This window comes from Pseudonaja textilis, chromosome 3 (assembly GCF_049901715.1).
Source record: "Pseudonaja textilis isolate UNSWEBS1 chromosome 3, rPseTex1.2, whole genome shotgun sequence".
Classification (NCBI taxonomy): domain Eukaryota; kingdom Metazoa; phylum Chordata; class Lepidosauria; order Squamata; family Elapidae; genus Pseudonaja; species Pseudonaja textilis.
The window spans coordinates 71,982,628-72,006,800 of record NC_141992.1 but is presented as its reverse complement, the minus strand read 5'-3'; the positions used below and the strand labels follow the sequence as shown (position 1 = coordinate 72,006,800).

Genomic DNA, 24,173 nt, shown 5'->3' with positions numbered 1-24,173 from the left:
TCAGGCAATTAAATGTAATTTTCTACAACATCTCTGACATAGAATTGCTCAGGGGAATTCTGTGAAAGTAAAATGGAGGATTCAGCAGATTTCCCTGTACCATCCTAGAGCCTTTGTTCTATGAGTGCCATTATAGCTAGCACTGCCATGTATGCTACAATAGCCAGCTTTTACTCAGCATATGTTGCTACCTGAGGCAAAGGACAAGTTAGCACACCTTCCTTTTAACATCTTTCTTTAAGTAATCAACTGGCGATTCAACCTTTATTGCAACAGAGGCAACTAGACAGTTTCACTGTGGCACCATGAATGTGGACTGACTCAGAAGCTGCAGGACAGGTCATATGAAATTCATCTCTACTTTAAGGTGTCATGCTTGTTTATTCATCACTTTGGTTCTTGAGGTCCTGCTGCTTACTGAAATAAACATTATAATGCTTAAAAAGTGACTACATGAGTCACAAGAGCAAAGCAAGACATTGACAGTCTGATATCTATTAGAATATACCACCTGGGTAAAGTCATTTCCCTGTTGTTTATCAGGACACCCATCCACTCACCCAATGCAGGTACCTCTTGAATTATGACCACAATTGAACCCAGATTTTCTGTTGCTAAGTGAGTTTTGCCCCATTTTATGACTTTCTTGTTGGAGTTGTTAAATAAATCACTGCAGTTGTTTAGTTAGTATCACAGTTGTTAAGTGAACTGGCTTCCCACTGACTTTTGCTTGTTACCAAAAGTGATCACATGACTCCAGGACATTGCAACCATGAAAAATACATGCTGGTTGCTAAGCAATTTAATTTTGAACATGTGTCTATGGGAATGCTGCAACAGGATGAAAAATGGTCATAAGTCACTTTTTTCAGTGCTATTTTAACTTTGAACAGTTAAACACTAAATTGACTGTTGTAAGTCGAGGACTACCTGTAACTGCAACATACCAAATGTTGTATGCATGGCAATGTAAAAAAGTAGACCAAGTCATGTTACTGCCTTGAAATAGCCAAAAAGTAAGGTACTATGATAATTCCCAGACTGATACAAGATTTAGGAATCTTGTAACAAACAGCTGCAAGTTCTTTCATCATGAGCGAAAAGACCTTCCAGTTCATGGAGACAATGACAAAGAAAGTGAGAAAGGCTCTGCCATATTGTTCTCTGGGATACATTAGTTGTAGGTAGGAAATAGTTCAGTTGTTACAATACTTGTAACCCTATTCCTTCTCAAGAAATCTTGCTAAAGATACTCCATGAGACGAATGCTTAAACAAGAATTGCTTTCAGTTAGCCAGAAGCCAACAGCCTGAGATAGGAGGGGTAGAAGTTGATGACACAGAAATCTTATTGACTGAAGGAGCCCCTAGGACCTAGCCTCACCTGTCATTAAAAGCCAAGCAGTTGTGGCACCTGCAAGTTAGAATTAAGGATAATTCAACTGTAAGTAATCCGCATCCTTGATAACAATTTATGATAGCATTAATTCTGGTGTGTTTCAAATGTATTCATGTAAACTGAATAATACACTAATGCAGCAGGATATATAAAAGCACAGCTTATAGTACATTAATTTTCAAATGTGGCGTTAAAATAGGCAGGCACCTTTGTTAAAAATTAGAACCCTATGTCCTTTTATATTATGTTTCAGAACAGGATTATGTGAGAAAACCTTGCTGTGATACAGCATTGTAAAGTGACTAAAATTAATGATGTAAAGCATACCTTATTTTTTTCTATGTAACATTTTGTTCTGAATGCCCGCAATTCTATTTTCATTACATTTTGGGGGTTTCATTTTTTAAAAAAAGAACATTGATCCCCTACATCAGGGGTGTGAAACTCATGTCATCATGATGGCGTCATGTGACGCATTAGGACTTTCCCCCCTTTGCTAAACCAGGCATTGGGATGGCCAGCACATGATGCATCCAGCCCATAGGCCGGGGTATGACAGCTTTGCCCTAAACCTTCAGAGTGTTGTGGTTAGCCAGCAGCAGGTGCAGATGGCTGAGGAGAGCGAGGACTCAGATTAGGGGCCAGGACCATTCGGGAGTGGACTGCTACCATCAGAGATTGAGGAGCAGAAGTGATGAGGAGGTTCCTGAGGAGCCTGTGCCAAGTGTGCATGCGCGAAGGATTGCTCGGAGAAAAGAACAATTACAACAGCATGGGCGACTTGAGAGTAAGGCTGCAAAGTAATGGACCCTCCTTTAAGAAAATAAAAGCCAGCTGTGAAACTAACCTTCTTTGCAGAAGGCAAAGAAGTTTTGAACTCAGCTTCATGGACATTACAGTTGGTATTTGAATACTCTTGTAAACTATTTCTTATCTGTTGTTTTTTGTCAGACTTGAAAAAACTTGGCAAGGCTCTTTCTTGTTGGAGCTAATTGGCTAGAAGCAGGCTTTTATCTGTGAAGAAACAGGATTCTTATCTTAAACATAAAAAGGTTATGCCTTTGTCTTGTGTTTACTTTCTTGGAACCAGGTTTGGGTCAGAACACATATTTCACAAGCAGAATAGATAAGACTATTTATTTTGTATATATTTGTACTTATTACTAATGTAATTTAACTACACTGGGCCCTGTTGTTCTGTCATACCAACTATAGCTGAGGGAGTTTCTTGTTTTCCATAATTAACTTATGAGTAGTGTTAGAGTCAATGACTGAAATGGTCTAGTTTCCAAAACTGGATCTGTAGATCAGTATGGCTGCTTAAACCTGGGAAATTCATAAATTCATTGGGATTTGAGTACAAGCTTGACTTATTTATGTTATTAATGAAGATATAGTGCTAATCTAGAATTCTTCATCTTACTCCATACAGGTATAGTAGTGCTCAACTTTTGACTGTAATTGAGCCCAGAACTATGGTCATAAGTGTTGTTAAGTGAATCACAATGTGACCATATCTGATTGTTAACGATTGCCGCAGTAATTAAGTGAATCCACTTTATCCAATGGGTGTTTTTTCTAGAAACCAGTAGTAAATGCTAGAACTAGCAAAAACCGACAAAATTGTGGTCATGTGATTATGGAATGCTGAAAAGAGTTATAAAGTTGGTTGCAAAACATCTAAAATGCAATCATGTGACTATAGGACGGGAGAGCTAAAGCAATTGTAATTTCAAAATTGGGCTGTAAGTAGTTTTGGGGGAAGTGTCTGTCGTAACTTCAAACAGTCAGTTAGTGACAGGTTGTATGTCAAGGACTAACTGTACACATTGCTCACATTTTTGATTAACATTAAGGCTGTTCCCAGCCGGAATTTGTGGCTGCTTAACTCTAATCTGCCCTGTTCTAGTGTCGGCATATATGTAGAATTGAGTTACAAGTGCTTACTTTGAGTTATAAGCAGTTACAGGAAAAGACAACCTGGGCCTTGGCATTTCCAAGTGTATTCACATTCTAACAATGCCTTTAGGAGAGCAAACTTTTTCCTGAAAGTATTTGAATGACAAATGGGTAAATGAAAAACAGCCCAGACATTTGAATGCCCCAAAAATGTAGTTAGCTTGTTTGGTATCAAAGGCTGGACATTCAGGAAATACCCATGGTCATGATAGCATGGAACTAAGGTTGGAAAAGACACCCTTGGTTCAGGGGTGGTATTCATTTTTTTAAACAACCGGTTCTGTGGGCATGGCTTAGTTGGTGGGCCTGGCTTGGTGGTAATGTGACTGGCTGGGCATGGCCAACTCAACATCACTCACATCAAGGCACACATCTCCTTGCCTGGCCTCTTGTGAGTGTGGGGATGCTGCAACAGTCATAAGTGTGAAAAATGGTCATAAGTCACTTTTTTCAGTACCACTGTAACTTTGAATGGTCACTCCACACAAGCAAAGTACCAGCAAAGGAGGGGAAAAAAACTCCAGAGAAGTTCCAGAGACAGGAAGTCTAGTCCTGCCAAGAATGTAATAAGGGTTAATGGAAAGGCAGTTTCTGTAAGCAACACCAGAATGTTTCCTACCTGCCTTCCTTACAGGATTAGGCCAGTAATTTCTTCTAAAAACCAATTCTCTGAACTGCTTAGAATGTGATCAACCGGTTCTAGCGAATAGGTGTGAACTGGTAGAATCCCACCCCTGCCTTGGTTGTTACTCTAATATAGACTGGCAGAGGCATAGCCAATTAAACCCATGGCAGCTTCATTTTTTTGTACAGCTGGGCATCAGGCTTGTACCTTCCATGTCCCACATGATTAATGGTTGAAGTGGACAAAAGTGACAAAACAGTTTGAGGAAAACATGTCTGGAATAGACAGTCTGCTAATGCAGGAAGATCTTCAGTAGGGCAGTGGTCCCCAACATGTGAAAATGGAGCTCCGCACACTTTCCCACTGCTTGTGCAGCCCAGTTCCCAATGGCCTGTGACCAGTATTGGTTCATCGACTAGGGGTTGGGGATCCCTGCAGTAGGCGATGCAGGCTACTAAGTCTTGGCCTAAGTCAATTTCCTGTTACTGTGACATTCCATCTTTCTGTTCCAAGAAACAATAGCTAAACACTTTCCCTTCCTGTAGGTACATGATTCTTCCTGAACACACACTTTTACAGGAACTGACCCTAAGCTATTAAATGTTCAAAGGTAGAGACCAGCACCTTTAATTGTACTTAGAATCATAGTGCCTGATCACCTCCCAAAGCAATGATGTACTAGGGCAGCATTAAGAAGAGCCAGTACCCATCAAGCTGATGTATTTTGGACCAGCTGAACTTTTCCAGTGGTCTTCAAGTCAACCCTAGGTACATAAATTGTAGTGATGTAACATTAGAGTTAGGGTTATAATCGTATGTAAACATGATAGAAAGCATTAGTCCCAATACATATATATTTCTTTATAATAAGAAATGTTCATTTAGTCCTACATTCTGGTTTATTTTCTTTACTCAGTTACTGATCCATAAGAAAATCATTCCTGGCTTGATGAATGTTAAGTTTGCCTGGGAATCTTCAGTCAGAGACTTTGTCAAAAATCTATATAAATGTTATTACGGGATCATTCATATTCATACATATTCACATCCTCACTAACACCTTTCAATCGCTTCTTAGAAAACTTTAAGAGGTGTGTTGATTCATCTTAGCTGGATTTATCTTTCTATATGAATGATAATTTCTGTCTTTAATAATGCTTTCAGTCCATTTAGATTGTACAGTCTTTGAATTAAAAGCCTGTAATTTTCGGGATAATCCAACAGTTCTCTTTGTAAAATATTTCATAAGATTTGCAGTCCCCTTACAGGCATATTTTAACGGTCTGATATAGTTGATATATATCCTATATTTTATCCTATTTTACATCCTATATTTTAAAATATGCATACAATCAGCAGTTTCATTTTTTGAATACTTTAAGAATTCTTGGTAAAGTTATTTATGAATTGTTAATCTGTTAATAAGATTTAGGTATTCATTTCTCCCTTTAGCTCATTAGATATCCTTCCCAAAAATAACAGTTTAGAAACAGATATGTGCACTGTATATTTTCTATAGTAAAAGGAAATATTTCATTTCTCTGTAATCTCCTTAGCACCCTCCCCCACCGCTCCCATGCAAACTGTCCATGTATACATAGCCAATTTCTCAGGCTCTGTCTGTTTCATTGTTGGTCTAAGCCATATGGTCTTCAGTATCTTTTTACTGAATCCCTTATTCACTATATCAATTTACTTAGTCTAAGTTTACATTTAATTATTTCTGCATTATTTAGAACACATTTCATTTGCATTTTTTTTTACTCCTGCAAAGCTTTCTTGACATGCTCATTAAGTCCATCGATAGTTTTTTTGACTTGATAGCTCTCTTTTTTCTTATAATATATTGTTTAACTGACACCTCCCAAGTACAGGTAGTCTTCAACTAATGACCCCCAGATGAACCCCAAATTTCTATTGCTAACTGAGTGATTTGTTAGGATAATTTTGTCCCATTTTATGCCTTTTTTGCCACAGTTGTTCAATGAATCACTGCAGTTGTTAATTTAGTGAGTTATTAAGTGAATCCAGCTTCCCCATTGGCTTGGCTTGTCAGAAGTTTGCAAAGGGGGATCACAAGAGCCCCAGGACACTGCAATCATCATAAATATGAGCCAGTTGCCAAGCATCTGAATTTTGATCACATGAAGAAGGAGATGCTGCAATAGTCATAAGTGTGAAAAATGGTCCTGTCACCTTTTTCAGTGTCCTTGTAACTTTCAACAGTCACTGAATGAACTGCTGTTAGTTGAGAACTATCTCTGTTCCTGAAAGCACTTGCTCCTTGACTTAGCTTTTCAGATGCTTTTTAACCAATCCTTATTTTTTTCAGAAACGTCATTTTGAAGTTAAATATCATATACATTAAATGTGAATTCCCCCCCCCCCCACAGTTTCCAAAAAGTTCAATAGTACAAAATTTGGTTGACCTTTATTATTATTACTGTATAAGACATATTAGATTCAAGCAATTAGCTCACAAGAGCCAACTGCTTCTCAGCTCTGAGAAGCACAGAACCGAAGACACAAGCCTGAAGATGATGAATGAGACTTCATCGAAACGTTGCCTAGATACTTCCAATCTTACTCGGGAGAAAACCCAAATAACCAAAGATCTATACACACACACACACACACACACACACACACACACACACACACATATATATATATATATATCATTCAGCTTATTTTCCCACGTCACAGAAGCCTGATGATGGCAGATGAGATTCTGTCGAAATGTTGCTACAACTTTAAAAGCACAACTACAATGACGTGGGAAAATACCCGAACAAAGCTGAATGCCATACATGTAAGTACCCGTGAAAACTTAAGAAAACACACACATATATATGTTTGTATATATATATGTGTGTGTGTGTGTGTGTTTGTGTGTATGTGTATATATGTGTGTGTGTATATATGTGTGTGTGCATATGCGTGTGTGTGTGTGTGTGTGTGTGTGTGTGTGTGTGTGTGTATTTTTCTTTATTTATTGTCATGGTAGCTAGCATTAAAAGTCTATGACTTGGCTTGGTAATGTATTTTTACGGCAAGGGTTATACAATTTCCATAATGGTTCAGAGAGGCATGAACAATATTTTGCCTTTTTGATTTTCATAATCCATGTTACGGGATTTATTTGGGGGGAAATATTTTTTTAAGTCTTTGAACATAGCTGAGAAGAATATAGGTCAAACACTTATTAAAATATCTCCATTAAGTATGTGCAACACTCTATGTTCTTTGTAATCTGAAAAATGTGGGCTCATTTGTAAAATATAAACTCTTGTTTCACAGCATGAATTCTGAAGCCCAGGCAACTACTTTGAAGGACTTGATCAGGAAATTGGAGCCTGAAGAAAACCAACTCAAATGGTGAGGAATGAGGATGGGATAAAGGCAACAACTTATCTCTCCCACAGTGACTCTTAAATGGGGTTGATGGATGAGAACATCAGTCTATGCCACCTCCTCTGAATTGTACAGAAAAAATATGAGTGAATGAGAAGAGAAGATCAAATGAAAAACCATTTAATCCTATGGGCCAATATTCTGCCATTGTTGAGTAAATGAACTGCTACTGACTCGGTATTTTATATGCAAACAGAGTAGGCTTTACATTTTAAAAAAAAATTGGTTAAGTGTTCTACAGCAAACTTGTGTTGGAAGGTGCAAGAAATGCATTGTTTTAAGTCTCCCAGAGATTTAAGCAACAACATATAAATAGCCTAGTTGAAGTGTTCAGAAACATTCTAAAGATATAAGTAACTACACAGGGATGTCACTAACAGTGCTTTTCCTTTATACTGAACAAAAGATAAGGAGGTGAAATTTGGCAGCCTTTGCAACAAACATACAACTGTAAAAGGCTGAGAAAACCAAGAATTAGCAACTATATCAAGACACTTTTGAAAAATCTAGATGCCAGACTTCAGTCAGGAATTCTGAAGGCCTAATTTCTCTCCTAAGATATTCTACATATCACAGAGGCCAATTCAGCTTAGAAAAGAGTTTGGCATGCAAGGGAAACAGAGAAAGGGCTGTACTAGTGTGCCATTACTAATTACCCTTGTTAAAAGCATTGATGTACTTTTGAGTGTGACTTTTTTTGTCTTTATTCAGCTCTTCTTTTGCAGTGCACTCATACTTCTAAAGAAAAATGATGTTTCTGTACTCCTAATAATATTCTCTTTCTTTTCAATCCTAAGAAATCCCCCTCATACATAAAGCATGTAGATGGGATATGAAATATCTCAGACACTTCCATTCTTTTGTTCTATCATTTGTATTATGTATAAACACGGTGGAAATAAATAAAGTAAGTTTGCAAAAATTAAAAAAAAAGGTATGGAAAGAAATATTGAACAGTGTTGGTATAAATTAGAGGAAGTTTTATATCCTTTTCTGATCTCGGACCTTTGATTGCTGTGGCTTTCCTTTTTCTCTACTCTTTTATACATAATGCTTCTTATCCGGAAAGGGAACAATGTGATAGATAATACTGTCATTTAATTAATACCATTACTTTATAAATTATGACTATGTTTATCTTTGTTCCAAAATGCCACAAATGGCTCTAGGGATGTTTTATTTTACCAAGATCTTATGCTGAAGTTGTGCCTTTTGAAATGCAGGAAGGCAAACTTACTTAGATGACTTACTTCATTATTGCAGCGTTTCAGAACAAGCGTCATTTCCCATTTGTTTTTAAATATTCAGTATTAAAAGACTGGTCTTGAAGCCTATTTTAGTTGATCAATTAGAATCCACTGGATTCTTTGATCAATTAGAATCCACTGGATTACCTTGGCAAATTGTTCTTGTTTATTTTTTCCATTAGTTGTATCCAACATTAATCACAAATATAAAAATAGCAGTGATATAGAAGAATAATTTCTTATATAAGAGAACCAGTATGATCTAATGATTAATGCACACAGGCTAGAAAGAAGGAGATGGTGAGTTCAAGTCCTATCTTGGCCATTAAAGCTAGCTTGGGCCAGTCACCCTCTCTCAATCCAACCCACTCATTCAGTTGTTATCGGGAAAATAGGAGGATAGATATGTGTTAGATATGTTTGCCTTTTTAAGTTATTTGTAAAAATATTAAAGGCAGGAAATAAATAAATACATAAATAAATAATGCATATTATATTACCTTTTAGCATAGGGCATACTTGACACCTATTTATTTATTGCATTATATATAAAGCCATCTCTTCCCTCATGCAGACACATATGAATGAGGTAAATATTTATTATTACTGTAATATTGTACATCTGGATGTCATGCAATGATACAGAGCACATTGTCTTCATGACTGTACAGTGATTTTTGATAATTTTTCAGTTTTATAATGAAGAGATAACTACAATATGTTTCAAAGTCCAAATTTCCATTTCAGTATAACAATTCTGAACCCTGAATTAAAACAGCCATTTTTGGTATATATGGCCATCTGTTTATAGAGATTTCAATCATCCAGTTTATGGTTTTCCCTAAGGTGCTTTTCCAAAAAGTAACACTTGGGTTTTTTTCCTTTAAAACTATGTCATTTCTCATCCAAGAAACTTCTGCACATCTGAAGAACTGAAAAAGCTTCTTGGATGAGAAATGAAACAAGAAAATCCAGTTCCCTTTTGGAAAAGACCCTTTCAGATATTGCCAACTGCTTATTATATTTGGTGTATCTAATGTTTAGTATATTTCTAGATTATGTTATTTCTAGATTATGTACAAATATGGATTACTGGATATGTCCAGATATCTAAATGGCTTAGGATTTGACCTCCTAAGTCTTTTTGTCTGGATTTAACCTACAACGTTTAATTGAAATATATAAAAAGTACAAGGCAATAAAAGCTATTTCCAAGCTACAAAAGTATAGATGCCTAATTCATATTTAATTTGCACATCTTTGGTTCTTATATGTAGTATGAATGAATATGTTCCATAACTGCATATTTTTCACTGTTAGATGACATTATTTTATTGTAGAGAAGACTTTTGTCAGTCAAAGCTTCTTAATAAACAGTATTTCTTCACACTAATGTATCTTTCATTGGAAAATATATTTCCAACTAATGCCAGTTTGGATAATACAGCAGGAATTATAAAGAAATAAACTGACTACTCCTTTGTAAGTCAGAAATTTATTCTATATAATAATGGAAATATATAAATATTTCTATAGATATAGAAATAAATCATACATCTCTAGCCAATTTTTTTTTTTAATTTCTAGCTCATGGCAATTTTTTTAACTTTGGCTTTAAGCCACTTAGAATCTCATTTCAGCAAAGAGGATGTGTTCATCACAGGGCAGAAAGCAAATATTGTTTTATTTCATAGTTCATCTAGTTTGTAATGAGTTCATCAATGGTGAGAAGTTACAGAAACAATTCATTAGCACTAACCAGGAGGATTGCTTCATGACATCAAAACATTAGCTACATAATCTCATTGTCTATTATCAGCAGGGGGACACCACACTGTCACACTGCCCTGTTACAACAGTTTATTTGTCATTGGTTTCCTACTAAAACTTTCAAATTGAGCAATAGTTAAAAACATTATCATCTCCCACTTGTTGTCAAGTTAAAGGAAGAACAGCTGTTTATTATTTAGTCTCTGTGTGATCAGAATCTAATATACATATCATGAATGTGTTTCCTATTTCTAGATTCTTGAGGTCAGTGTCTTAAACCAGAAATACAGTAGACAACTGAAAATAGCCAATTTCTAATAATTATATCAGACCTTGCAGAATAGACTCTGTGTCTACCAAATGCAAAGGCAAATGACCTACATTCTCCTGCTATTCTTCAGAGTCTTACCTTAAGAATCCATCCATAGAAAGGAAAACCAGCAACTGAGCCTGCCTCACAGTGTCTCTGCTCAGCAGCACATATTTAGGCAGTGTTATTCCTCTCACCACATCCAAGGGACTCTTCAGTCACCTGAGGGAAGATGACACATATTAGGTCTCTTTTCTAATGCTTTTGAATGTATTCATACATATAATAATTACAGGAAGATAGAATTTCAGTAGGATGAAAAAAGAAAAGAAAACTCCTAATCTCAAGAGCTGTTTGACAGTGTGAAACCAATGTCAATTATCTACAGCAATCAAGATCTCCTTCATTAAACAAGTTTAAGAAGAGGCTGGGCAGCTGTTGAGGAAACTTTAATTTGATTCCTGGTTTGGAAAAAATATTGAATTTGACAGTTTAAATGGAACTGATTTCCCTTCTTCTTTCACTTTCAGCTTCCAACTTCCACAAAATGTGACATTATCATGAATATACAAAGAAAGCAAAACCTGTTTCACAGGAACCTGCTAAATGCAATAATTTTGTAGCCCTGAAAGTATATTATTTATATTAGTCCAGGAAAGATATTAGAACTTAATCCACTCTGATTTTAGGTGGATACTTAGACTTATTATCCCACAAATACGTTGCACAGTTGAATGGATAAACCTGTTGATTCTGAATTCAAATTTTAGGAGTGCTGACCGACACAATACCTTCAGGGTCTCCTGAAGTTCTTATTCCTTTTCTCGGTGAGTGTTATTCATCTCCTTTGCTCCTGGTACCACTTGTTCTTTGGCCAGACAGAATCAATGGGCAGATGCATGATAGCTTCTTCTCATGATACAGATTTAACTGAGTTCTTTTTCTTTCTGGTTTCAGTAGAAGATCAGTGAGCAAACCAGTAAAAAAGAAGAGTGCCAGTTCGAATGGAACATTGGTTTTTGTAGATGCCTAATCACACTGACTTCTTATATCAGAATGTTCCTGCTAATTACATGAGCAAGAAGACCTACAGTATGTCAAGTTTAACCAGAAATAAATTCCAACTTAGTTCCTTGAGAAGGCTTGTTAGGATTGCACTTGTAAGCCTGGTATCAATAGAACAAGAACAATCAAACAGATTTCAGATAGAATGTGACTGTCACATTGTTCTATGTCTGAAGATGATTAAAATATCAAACCTCCAATGTATATAATATTATCTAAATTTTGAAAGAGATACCAGTATGGGTATTATTATTATAATTTTTTGCTAAATGTATACCAGAAGTTAAAATAATGGAAGTTTTAAGTTTTAAATTGAAGTAAAAGAACATGGTGGGTGGAAATGACTGGTAGACACCATGTGAAAACTGCTTTGCACAATTTTACCACCATTTGTCATACTTTAAAACAGAAAGACCCACATGCCATTGCTATAATTTCCTGCTGTATCCAGCAGTTATCATATTGCTATGAATTTCTCTGGGAAATCATGAAATCACAGTTCGATTTGCTGTAGTAGAAAGCTACTACTTATTGCCTTTGTTCAGTCTTGGGGAAATATATAACTCACTCTGAGAAGGAAAGAGCCCCATGAGCAAATTCGTAACATATTTGAACAAGTACAGGCAAAAAACCCAGAAAAATAACCTGAACCACCAGTGGACGTATTTCCTTTTTCATAGTCTTAAACTAGTTAAAATAATATCACTACATATAAATGATTAAAATATATTTGAATTTAAAACTAAACCTTTTAATTTAAATATGGTATACTTATGAGTAGGTATGTATAAGAACAATAAAGTCATGTCCAGGAATTCAAACCCAGTGAATACCTTGAAATTTCCTAGCTTAGCACTCATTGATGATCACATTATACTTCAAATTATAAGCTATGTATAATTATATTTATACTTATAACCTAATTTGCTGTTTTGCTTCTGCTACCTGGAATTTTGGAAAGAGAAATAACCCTCTTCAGTTTGAACTGATCATCAATCAAGAAGATGGACAATGTTATTGTAAGGGTAAATTGCTTCTATACATTCCTGCTTTCCTTTTACATATTCAAATTAACCTCATGGTATTTTTATCAGCCTCATTAGGAACAACAGGAAGTTAGCTCTGTAGAAAAGGTAGTTCTATTTTTATGGAGATTGTTTATAATCTCCATAAAATATATACAACCTTGCATGTTGGATTGCTCTTCTCCCTCTTCCTCTTTGCACGTCAATGAATTTTTTTTTTTTGGGGGGGTGGGGAAATCTATCTGACCTACTTCTGAATTTTATTATAACGGAATGCCTTGGGAAAAGAGTGGAAGAGGATTCGAGGAATGGTTAGTGCAGTTTTTTCAATGAAATTGATAAATTAACTTATTTGATTAGAGAAAAGACATTATCTACATTTATGGACAATGGGAAGGCTCTTATGCAGGGGTGGGATTCTACCAGTTCACACCTATTTGGTAGAACTGGTTGTTAACATTCTAAGCAGTTCAGAGAACCGGTTGTTAGAAGAAATTACTGGCTTAATCCTGCAAGGAAGGCAGGAAGGAAACATTCTGGTGTTGCTTACAGAAACTGCCTCTCCCTTAACTTTTATTACATTCTTGGCAGGACTAGACTTCCTGTCTCAGGAATTTCTCTGGAGTTTTTTTTCCCCTCCTTTGCTGGTACTTTGCTTGTGTGGAGTGACCATTCAAAGTTACAATGGCACTGAAAAAAGTGACTTATGACTGTTTTTCACAGTTACAACTGTTGCAGCATCCCCACAGTCATGAGAGGCCAGGTGAGGAGATGGTGCCTCGATGTGAGTGATATTGAGTTGGCCACACCCAGCCAATAACATGACCACCCAGTCACATGACCAAGCCATGCCCACCAACTAAGCCACACCCACAGAACTGGTTTTTTTTTAAAAATTGAATCCCACCCCTGCTCTTATGGATCTTTTGTGACTGTAAGTCCTGACTGTGGGCAGAATCAGCATGCAATACTACATTCTAACTGCTGCGCCACCATGTTGTATATGAAGATTCTTCATTATACTCCCAAAAGCCAGCTGTTTAGATAAGCAACCAAACTAAACTAACTTAAAGAAGAGAAGACATGGTAGAAATGATACCACTTTAATAAAGATGATTATGATATGGTAATAATTATTATATTAATGTAGAATTTAGAACTTTCTTTATGGGTAACAACATTTATTTTTCTTCATTTTTTAGTACAATATTTTCCAGGTAAGTGTCAATCTTGCAAGGAAAACATTTTTTCTATTAGTAGACAATGGAGATTTCTTTTTTTAAAAAAGTAGCCATGAAAAAGCAGTGATTCTGATTAAGTAAATTCCACTCAACTCTTTCTAGTAAGCATTATTCAAGTCATGAATGCTAATTTGTCCTACAGGGGGCTGTGGGTAATTACCCAGAAAACCTCAGCTTTATTGTGTTGCTACAAAATATATTACTGAATGGTGTGCACTTTTCAGAGAGACAACTTTGATGTGTGAAAGACTATGAAAAGAGAGGCTTAAAAGAAAAAAAAAATTAAAAGCTCTCTTGAGACAGACCTGAATGAAAATAAGTGACCTTTAACTTCACAAAAAGAAAAAAGACAACAAAATATTCCAGGAGAGTTTTTATTTAATAGTCAAATAACATTTGCATGGAAAATTATGCCTCACAGAAGTGCCACTGTGTCACCTACAGCAACTGTAGTTTCTGCATATTTAAACTTGTGTGGAATCTGAACCATTTTAGCAAAAATGAAACAAATGTGCCATCTTGGCTTCATGCCAACAACCACATTGAACTGCTGACATTAAAAAAAAATCTAGATAATTTAATCCCATATTGGAATCCATACCACAATTATATTGTCCCAGTTCTGACACAACCCTGATGTTGCACTTTTTTTTCAGCCTACTTTTTTCCCTTTTTCTTCTCTTTGAATCATTTAAATTCCATTCACCAATAGAGCAATTTGAATTCATGAGTGTATTCTTGGCTAAGTAAGATGGAGGAATGGAAGAGGAAGGAAGAGAGAGCAAAGGAAAAGAATGTTGTCATAGTAGGAGAGAAGGGAGTAAAGGTTTGTTATGTGATCTGGGTTGATTACAATCCAGATAGAGTTGATTACAAGAATACAAATGCTGTGCTGGAGCCATTTGTGCATATGTTTTTAATTGTGTCAAACCTTCTTCTACTAGGACTAAAAAAAGAACACCTCACATTCTCCTCTCTTTAAACAACATCGATACAATGCACGTAAGATGCCTCTAGATTCTACAAGGAGAATAAGGGCTTATAATCATTCTGTATTATTTATATATATATATATATATATATATATATATATATATATATATATATATATATATATATATATATATATGTGATCTTTGGTTGTTCGGGTTTTCTCCCGCGTAAGATTCGAAGTATCTAGGCAACGTTTCGATGAAGTCTCATTCATCATCTATATATAATTTTCCCACGTCATTGTAGTTGTGCTTTTAAAGTTGTAGCAATGTTTTGGCAGAATCTTATCTGCCATCATCAAGCTTCTGCCGAAATGTTGCTACAACTTTAAAAGCACAACTACAATGACGTGGAAAATACTCCAAGAAAGCCGAATGCCATACATGTAAGTACCTGCGAAAACTTAAGAATATATATATATATATTTGTTTTCTGAGGTTCTCATGGGTATTTGTATGTGGATCTTTGGTTGTTCGGGTTTTCTCCGCGTAAGATTCAAGTATCTAGGCAACGCTTTCGATGAAGTCTCATTCATCATCTTCAGGCTTCTGTCTCCGGCTCTGTGCTTCTCAGAGTAATGTGAGATTGCAGCTGCTTCCTCCTTTTAACTGCCAGTGGGGTGGGACTTGATTGGGTGGGGGCTTGGCTGTGTTCTGATTGGGTGGGGTGTGTTCTCATTGGTAGGGGGTTTGGCTGTGTTCTGATTGGTTGGGGGTTAGCCGTGTTCTGATTGGTTGGAGGCGTGTTCTGTTCAGGTGGGGGCTTGGTTGTGCTCAGGTTAGTCTTAGTTGCTGGGGGATTTGAGCTGGTGAGTTGTGATCTTGCTGTTTGGCTTCTAGTACGTGGTCCTGCTGCATCTTCATAGTGGGTGTCGGTTTGCTTCATGTATGGCTCAGAGGGGTTTGAAGTAGGTAGTGATGCAGCTGCAGTGCAGCTTCTGGTCCATGGTCGGGTCTCATTTTCTGAATGGGTGGGAGTCTGTTTTCTATATGGAAGTGTGGTGGTGGCATCTTGTGTGGCTCTCATGGGTGTGGGTCTGGTGTCCTTCTTCATGTTAGGTACTCGTCTGTTCATGAGGGCGGGTTTCCAAATGGCTGGAAGGCGGGAGGTGTCATCTCGTTTGTTCATGCTGTGTGGGCGTTTTCTATCTCTATGGCTTCTCTGATTATTCTGCTGTTGAAGTGTTCGGTTTTGGCGATAGTTCTGGTATTTTTAAAATCAATTTCATGTCCTGTGGCTTTGAGGTGTTGGACCAGGGAAGAGGTCGTTTCTTCTTTTTGATTGAGTTCTTATGTTCTTCAATGCGTGCACTTATTCTTCTGTTAGTTTGTCCAATGTATGTGGTAGGGCAGGCAGTGCAGGGGATTTCGTATACTCCTTGGTTTTCTAATTCGATTTTGTCTTTGAGGTTTCTTAGGATGGTGGATATTTTTCTGTTTGTGCAGAATGCTGTTTTGATGTTGTGTTTTTGGAGGATCTTGCTAATTTTGTCTGTAGTGCCTTTTATATATGGGAGGAGGGCTTTGCCGTTTTCTTGTTCTCTGTCTTGGATTTTGGTTGGGGTTTCTTTTTGGATTAGGTGGGTAATCTTCTTTCTTTGGAATCCATTGGCTGTAAGTACATTGGTGAGAGTGTGTAGTTCGGTTTTTTGGTGTTGTTCACCGGCTAAGCATTTTGTTCTGGAGATGAGTGTCTTGGCTACGGAATTGATCTGTGCTGGGTGGTGGTGTGAGAGTGCATGTAGATAGCGGTTAGTATGTGTTTTCTTCTGGTAGATGGTGTGTCCTAGGGAGCCATTGGATCTTTTGTATACCAAGACATCTAGGAAGGGAAGTTGATTGTTGGCTTCTGTTTCCATGGTGAATTGTATTTTGGGGTGTAGGCTGTTGAGGTATGTGAGGAAGTTGTTCAGTTTTTCTTTCCCATGTGGCCAGATTATGAAGGTGTCATCTACGTATCTGAGCCAGAGTTTGGGTTTGTGGTCGTATTTTTCTAGAGCTTGTGTTTCAAAGTGTTCCATGTAGAGGTTTGCGATGACAGGTGAGAGGGGTGATCCCATGGGTGCTCCTTCAATACAAACAAATAGAACTCAATCAAAAAAGAAGAAACGACCTCTTCCCTGGTCCAACACCTCAAAGCCACAGGACATGAAATTGATTTTAAAAATACCAGAACTATCGCCAAAACCGAACACTTCAACAGCAGAATAATCAGAGAAGCCATAGAGATAGAAAAACGCCCACACAGCATGAACAAACGAGATGACACCTCCCGCCTTCCAGCCATTTGGAAACCCGCCCTCATGAACAGACGAGTACCTAACATGAAGAAGGACACCAGACCCACACCCATGAGAGCCACACAAGATGCCACCACCACACTTCCATATAGAAAACAGACTCCCACCCATTCAGAAAATGAGACACGACCATGGACCAGAAGCTGCACTGCAGCTGCATCACTACCCACTTCAAACCCCTCTGAGCCATACATGAAGCAAACCGACACCCACTATGAAGATGCAGCAGGACCACGTACTAGAAGCCAAACAGCAAGATCACAACTCACCAGCTCAAATCCCCAGCAACTAAGACTAACCTGAGCACAACCAAGCCCCCACCTGAACAGAACATGCCTCCAACCAATCAGAACACGGCTAACCCCCAACCAATCAGAACACAGCCAAACCCCTACCAATGAGAACACACCCCACCCAATCAGAACACAGCCAAGCCCCCACCCAATCAAGTCCCACCCCACTGGCAGTTAAAAGGAGGAAGCAGCTGCAATCTCACATTACTCTGAGAAGCACAGAGCCGGAGACAGAAGCCTGAAGATGATGAATGAGACTTCATCGAAACGTTGCCTAGATACTTCGAATCTTACGCGGGAGAAAACCCGAACAACCAAAGATCCATATGTGTTTGGGTCTTTTCCCGTGTAAGATTAAGAGTATCTTGGCAACATTTTGGCGAGGTCCTACTCACCATCCTCAGGCTGGTGCTTTCGGCTTCGTGCCAGTGCAAGCAAGATCAAACACGGCTTGCACTGGCACAAAGCCGAAAGCACCAGCCTGAGGATGGCGAATCTATGTATGTATGTGTGTTATGGTCACAGATCATGATTTTTTTCCTGGAGGATTGGGGTTAGCACACTATATTTCACCAGCAGTCTTGTGGTTTCTGAGCTACAGATTATGGGCTACTGCATTGTGGGAATACCACTAGCTGTGGCTTGTTCAGTTAATCATGAGTGAACAAACCAAGGCTTGGAGCAATTTATTTTCTTTTTATAAGTTTATATAATGAATTTGAGCACACTAAGAAGGAAGTTACAGTTGTGCCTCACATCTTGATTCCCCAGAGTGCCTCTGAGGCAGTGTTATTTTTGAATAGATGTGTACATTATTATATTATAAAGCTATATAAGGCTTCATTGGACTTCTGAGAATCATTTTTTAGCCTTCCCTGCAACCAAATGTACTTTGCCATTCTATCAGTTTCTTTACAAGGCTAGAAAGTATAATTATATTAAAATAGAAGTCTGAAAGGAAACCAGCATTAAGTACATTTCTTTGTGAAATCTTGAGTGGGAAAGAAATCTTTAATATGCAATCGGCTTCATTTTTTTTTTGAAAAGTATAAGGGAATTTTTTTTAAATGCTCTAAAAAAATCCAAACTGTGATAATAATTTTAATTAATTTGAAGAGCTGTTTCTTTTATATCTTCTTTGGTGAGAAATTCTGACCAGTGTGTAACATGTGGATTTATTAAAGTTATGGGAAAATAATATTGTTTTAAAATGAGAAAGAATTTTTGATTATGTGTATTAGAATATCATATTCCCATTCCTAATAAACACATTTTTTCCTAACCAAATCAACTCTAATGGTAACACTATATCCTTATTCCTTTAGAAATGAATGAGACAGCCTACTGATATTCAGACTGTACTACTCTATCTTGTTGGTATGTGCCAAACTTAATTTAGATCTCTCGAAGATCTGTGGAGCTAACAAACAAATCCACAACCAAACTGAAGAACAAACAGCATGATAAATGGATGAGTTCAATTTCACTTTGTTCAGCCAGCTAAATTTAGGATTTTCTTCAAAGAATTTCACTGGTTTTTTTCTAATTCTCTGCTTAATGAAATATTAGAGTTTTTTTTTAAATCCTTTCAATGTCTGGATGCAGCTGATTAAAATATAGGTCCTAATTTAGTGCATTACGGAAAAAAGATAAATATGCAAGTCATAACAAATAAGATAAACAATATGCAAGACTAAATCTATTTTCATAGCAGATCATCCTGCTGCACTGTGATGTACCAATTAATTAAAATGAATCAGCTCTTGCCAAGTCATATATTCAGCTGTTCTGAAACAACTGGGAAAAATGATCAAATTTCTCAACATACATATTTCTAAAATGACAGAAAAAAGGAACTTATGATCACATAATTAATGACATCTCTTAGTTTCACTTTTCAGGTCTGTTAAAATCTAATTTTTCATTTTCAATCAATATGAAATATGAAAAATTTTTCTTCATGGTAGAAAGTAAAGAGAAAATTGATAGTACATGTATGAGCAGTTGAATTTTCTAAGAAATGTGTGAATGAAATTCACATGTGTAATACTAATAGGAATGGCATTTTTCAGCACTTTAGCCTATTGTAATTGTCATTAGTTGCTGCTTTTGATTCCACTGGTTAAAGAATCATAATAAATAGATATTTAAGCATCTATGTTAAGATGAAAAAGAGCATGTTGCTAGGATGCATAAAATATAAGAAAAGTAATGTTAATCTACTTTTTTTACTCTAGTAGAAATAGGAACATGACATAACTGCCCCCTCACATAGATTTTGTAAAGTACACTTGTAGGTTTTTTTTTTATACAGCTGCTGTTTCCTTCAATCTATGATAAGTTGAAAATAGGTTTCAGGTAATCAAAAAGATTAAAAGAATCTTTCCATGTGATTTTTGTAAAAGCCCTATGTGCCTTCCCAGAAATCTGGACTAGCTGAATAAATTTGACTTGTTGAAATAAGCATAACTGCTGATTTTAACAATTATGCAGCTCAAGATTATGGAGGCAAGTTAGCCTAATTAAAAGAAAAGATCCCTTTACCCAAGATAGTAATTCTTTTGCAGTCAGTGTATATATTATGTCCTTTATTTAAATAAATAATACAATTGCATAATGAGATTAAAATATTTAGAACAGGGAAGAAGGCCCCTGTAAGGCTTAGTATTTGTTAGTAGTAGAGTTAGGCATAAGAGAGCAAAATAAGATGCCAGATGGAGCTGTTTATATCTCTTGATATTCCCAGTGCATTCTTGGTGCTTCCCTTCCAGTTGGATATATTTCACATTTGTGGCTATAGAAATCAGATAAACAAAGAAAAGAAAACAGTTCTCAGAGGAAGTGAAGTCAGGTTGAACCTGAAACATGTTCAAATATGTGAAACCAGGGTGGTTATTAATACTTCAGATTCTTAAAAATATATTAATACTGCTCTTTGCTGAAGCTTCTTCTGTTGATAGTAGACTCGTCAAATAATTACTATGCTATAAGTCAGTAATGGGATTCAGCCAGTTTGCATCACTTTGGGAGAATAGGTTGTTAACTTTCTGAGCAGTTTGGCAAACTGGTTGTTGGAAGAAATCATTAGGGTGGAGAACCAGTTGTTAAATTATTTGAATCCCACCACTGGTAACCAAGACTACTTTAAATATTCAACAACATGGAAAATGCTTCAAAGTAGCTAACGGATTATGCAATGAATCAATTTAGATTTCTTCTTATAAATGGGTTGTTCAGAAAAGTCAGTATATGATATAGTTTTATATGATGGAAAACATGATTCCTACTCATATTCAGATGCTAATGTCCTGTTGTAAACATAGAACCAAAGCTGGTTGCAAAGCTGGAAAGCCTACTTATTAACTCAATTTATGTGAACATTTTGCACATTATCCAGCACAAGTGAACAGTCTGAAAGGACATTTGAACACAACGCGTAGCCTCAGAATGGTTCATTGAAAAACATTCTCCATATGCAAAGAAGCATTTTATTTGGGTAGAATACCTCCTGTGTAAAAGCTGTCAGTAGCCACATCTGACATATGGATAAATCTTTCAGATAAAAGTCAAATGGGCATCCATTAAAGTGGTCATTGGCGTAGTCATACCACAATTTCCTTGCATTTGTACAAATAAAAGGAGCCTAGATTATCCCAAATTAGACAGATAATTTATCTTTAGATATTCTATTAATTTTCCATTTTTGTATCTATGGTCCTTATTAGTATTTTTCTACTTAAAAAAAAACCTTTCCTCATAAAGCAAGTGAGTTTAAATTAGCAGCAAAACAAAAGTTACTTGAGATTTATTCTACTGAAAGTCAAGCTAAGAAAAGAAGGGAATCCTGCTGATGTATGAACTGTTCAAAGATATGTATTTAAGTAGGAATCACTTCGGTAGAGGCTGTAGTGAAACAAAGCTCTTGCAGAAGATTAAAAGTTCCCGGGTCTGATTCCATTTGTACCAGCAGAGATCAGGATTAACACCACAGGATCCAACAGTGTGTGTGACACATTAAGCAGGCTAAACTCGCTCCTACTGAGCACTGGATTAATGTTTTCCATGATCACAGTTTAAGTGAATATTTCACCTTTGAAAGGTTGTGTCAATAGCAGAAGTACAAAACAAGTGTTGCAACCAGCCAACACTATTGGTCTTAATTTCCCTGGATGATAGAGGACATAATGCTAAAATAGAAATACCTGTCTTTGGGAAACTATTTTGTCATCCTATATAATACACTTTCCAAGCTTTCTTTTTATATTTCAGTGGTTTTTTGTTTTAAAGAGAGAGGAGGTCATAAAAATTTGAAACAGATACAAAAGGTTAGATGCCTGTTGGTTTACAGCTTGAACAGTTATAAAAAAGTAAGCAAAGTTGAGATGTGAATATCTTGATAATAAGCCAGTGGTAAGATTCAATTTTTTTCCTACCGGTTCTGTGGGCGTGGCTTGGTGGGCATGGCAGGGAAAGGATACTGTAAAATCTCCAGTCAGAGGTGGTATTTGCCAGTTCTCTGAACTACTCAAAATTTCCGCTACCAGTTCTCCAGAACTGGTCAGAACCTGCTGAATACCACCTCTGTAATAAGCCCACTTTAATAAATAAAATTTAATACAATTTAAATTCAATTTAAAACACATTTCTGCTGGTTTACTTTCTGCAAATGTAAAAAGAAATATCTATTATTTTTTGGTGCTAATTCAGATTAAACTTTCCCTGAACATATCAGTTTCAACAAATGCAATGACAGTCAACTGTCCCCATTGGCTGCCTTCTATACATTGAGGAGAATCTGACGCTGAACCCTAAAACAGTGCTGACATACATTTGTCAAGTTATCATCACGACCGCTCTAACAGATTTACACTGAAAGTTTTAGTTTGTACGAGCAAGGAGGCATTGCATCAATTGCATGTTATTTCATGTCAAGGTTTTTCATGTCAAGGAAAAAGATGTACTTAAAAAAAATATTGTGTGGTGTTTGTTCAAAAATATAACCAATATTATTTTATGAACGAAGGCAAATATACATGTCCCAGGATAATGTTGCGGGATCCCATCTGAGTCGGTCACTGGGACCAGCAATTTTGTTTTCTGAGCTTTCAAACTCATGCTAGAGCCCATCCACAGGGAATGTCTCTCTAATATGAAAGTTCAGAAGACAAAACCTCTGGTTTCAGTGACTGATTCAGATGGGATCCTGCAATATTATTTTATAATGTTGCTCCAATGATCACTGCTAAACTTGCCATTAATATATAAGAAGTGGTGATTAAATACGTTCCTTAACCAACTAGAATTTTTTTTTTATAAATAACTGTTAGGAGGATTATTCTGCTCTTTGAAAAAAAGTGTTAGTCATGGTCAATTCAATGAAAATTGAGTTCTTAATTTGGGAGCTCCTATCTGTGCACCATAATTTCCTTATGTTCTTTAGCAAAGGACTCTACTGTTTACATGCATTTAGAAAAAATACAATTATTGCATGTTTGTTTGTATTCTGTGTATTATTAGCTTACCAACTTTGGGGAAATCTTTTCTTTTCTTTTTATTTTCTTTTCCTTTTTTTCTAAAGCTAAATTAGATGCAAAAATAATAACATGGCTTCTAGCCCCCTATTTGTTGAAGCTGCTGCTGTTTTATCTAAAAAGATCTAATACTCCTGAATATAAAATTGCACATAGTTATTTGGAAGTCTGAATGAAATTTGTGAATTTTGAAATCTTCATATCTCATTTTTTATGAGAATCCTGAAGGTAAAAATTATTTCTGAGCAAAGGAGGCTACTGCCCATGGTGTATTTTTGAATTGACAAACAAAAAATGGGATTTAGAAACAATATCATCCATAAAACCAGGTGAGGATTTTTCAAATTGTGTTTCACAGAACCTTATAGATTCATAAGAACTTGATGGGGTTTAATGAGATATACAACCAGTTTCCTAGCATAAGAACTTTGTCTCTTTGATCAGGGGTTCTGGGATTTTTTTTTTTAAGGAATGGGTTCTGTGGCCTAAAAAAAAAAAAAAAAGAAACCCTTGCTTTATAGTCTTATAAAACACATAATTAAATGCACACTTTAGAACAGGGTCTTCAAACTCGACAACCTTAAGACTTCAACTCCCAGAATTCCTCCTCCAGTCATGTTAGCTCAATTTTGGGTGTTGAAGTCCACAAGTCTTAAACTTCCCAAGTTTGAAGACCCTTGCTTTAGAAGGACATGTTTTGTTGATTCAGTCTCCAGTAGCAGAGTAGTTATACTACTCAAGAAAAGCTTATGGATATTACCTTCCTTCTACTAGGAAATGTTTATCTCCTTGATTTGCAAAATTTATTTTGCAACCTACAAAATACCTGACTAGCTACATTTATGCTTTGATTAAAGAAGACAAAGTTAAGTGTATTCCAACAGGACACATGGGAAAAAATCTATAAGAAGTCATTCAAATAATGCACAGGCTTTACATTGAAGAAAAAGTCTTAAACTTGCCAAGAAAAATAACTTAAATTATAATTCTTTATTTCATGTGA

The 24,173-nt window shown here is 36.4% G+C and overlaps 1 protein-coding gene across 5 annotated transcripts in view; it reads left to right on the top strand.

Annotated features, from left to right (window-relative positions):
• Window positions 1-24,173, top strand: part of LOC148126160 (uncharacterized) — a 90,538-nt gene that overhangs the window by 49,911 nt on the left and 16,454 nt on the right. For 4 of the 5 annotated variants that reach the window (XR_015742896.1, XR_015742898.1, XR_015742897.1 and 1 more), the window contains one exon: window positions 7,283-7,360. Coding sequence is in view for 2 of the 5 variants with exons in the window: in XM_087930093.1 (XP_087786219.1) it covers window positions 7,283-7,360 (78 nt within the window). In the remaining 3 variants the exon portion in view is untranslated. Of the gene's footprint in view, window positions 1-7,282; window positions 7,361-11,680; window positions 11,772-24,173 lie in introns of those variants that run through there. The other variant, XM_087930092.1, reaches the window with a different exon arrangement.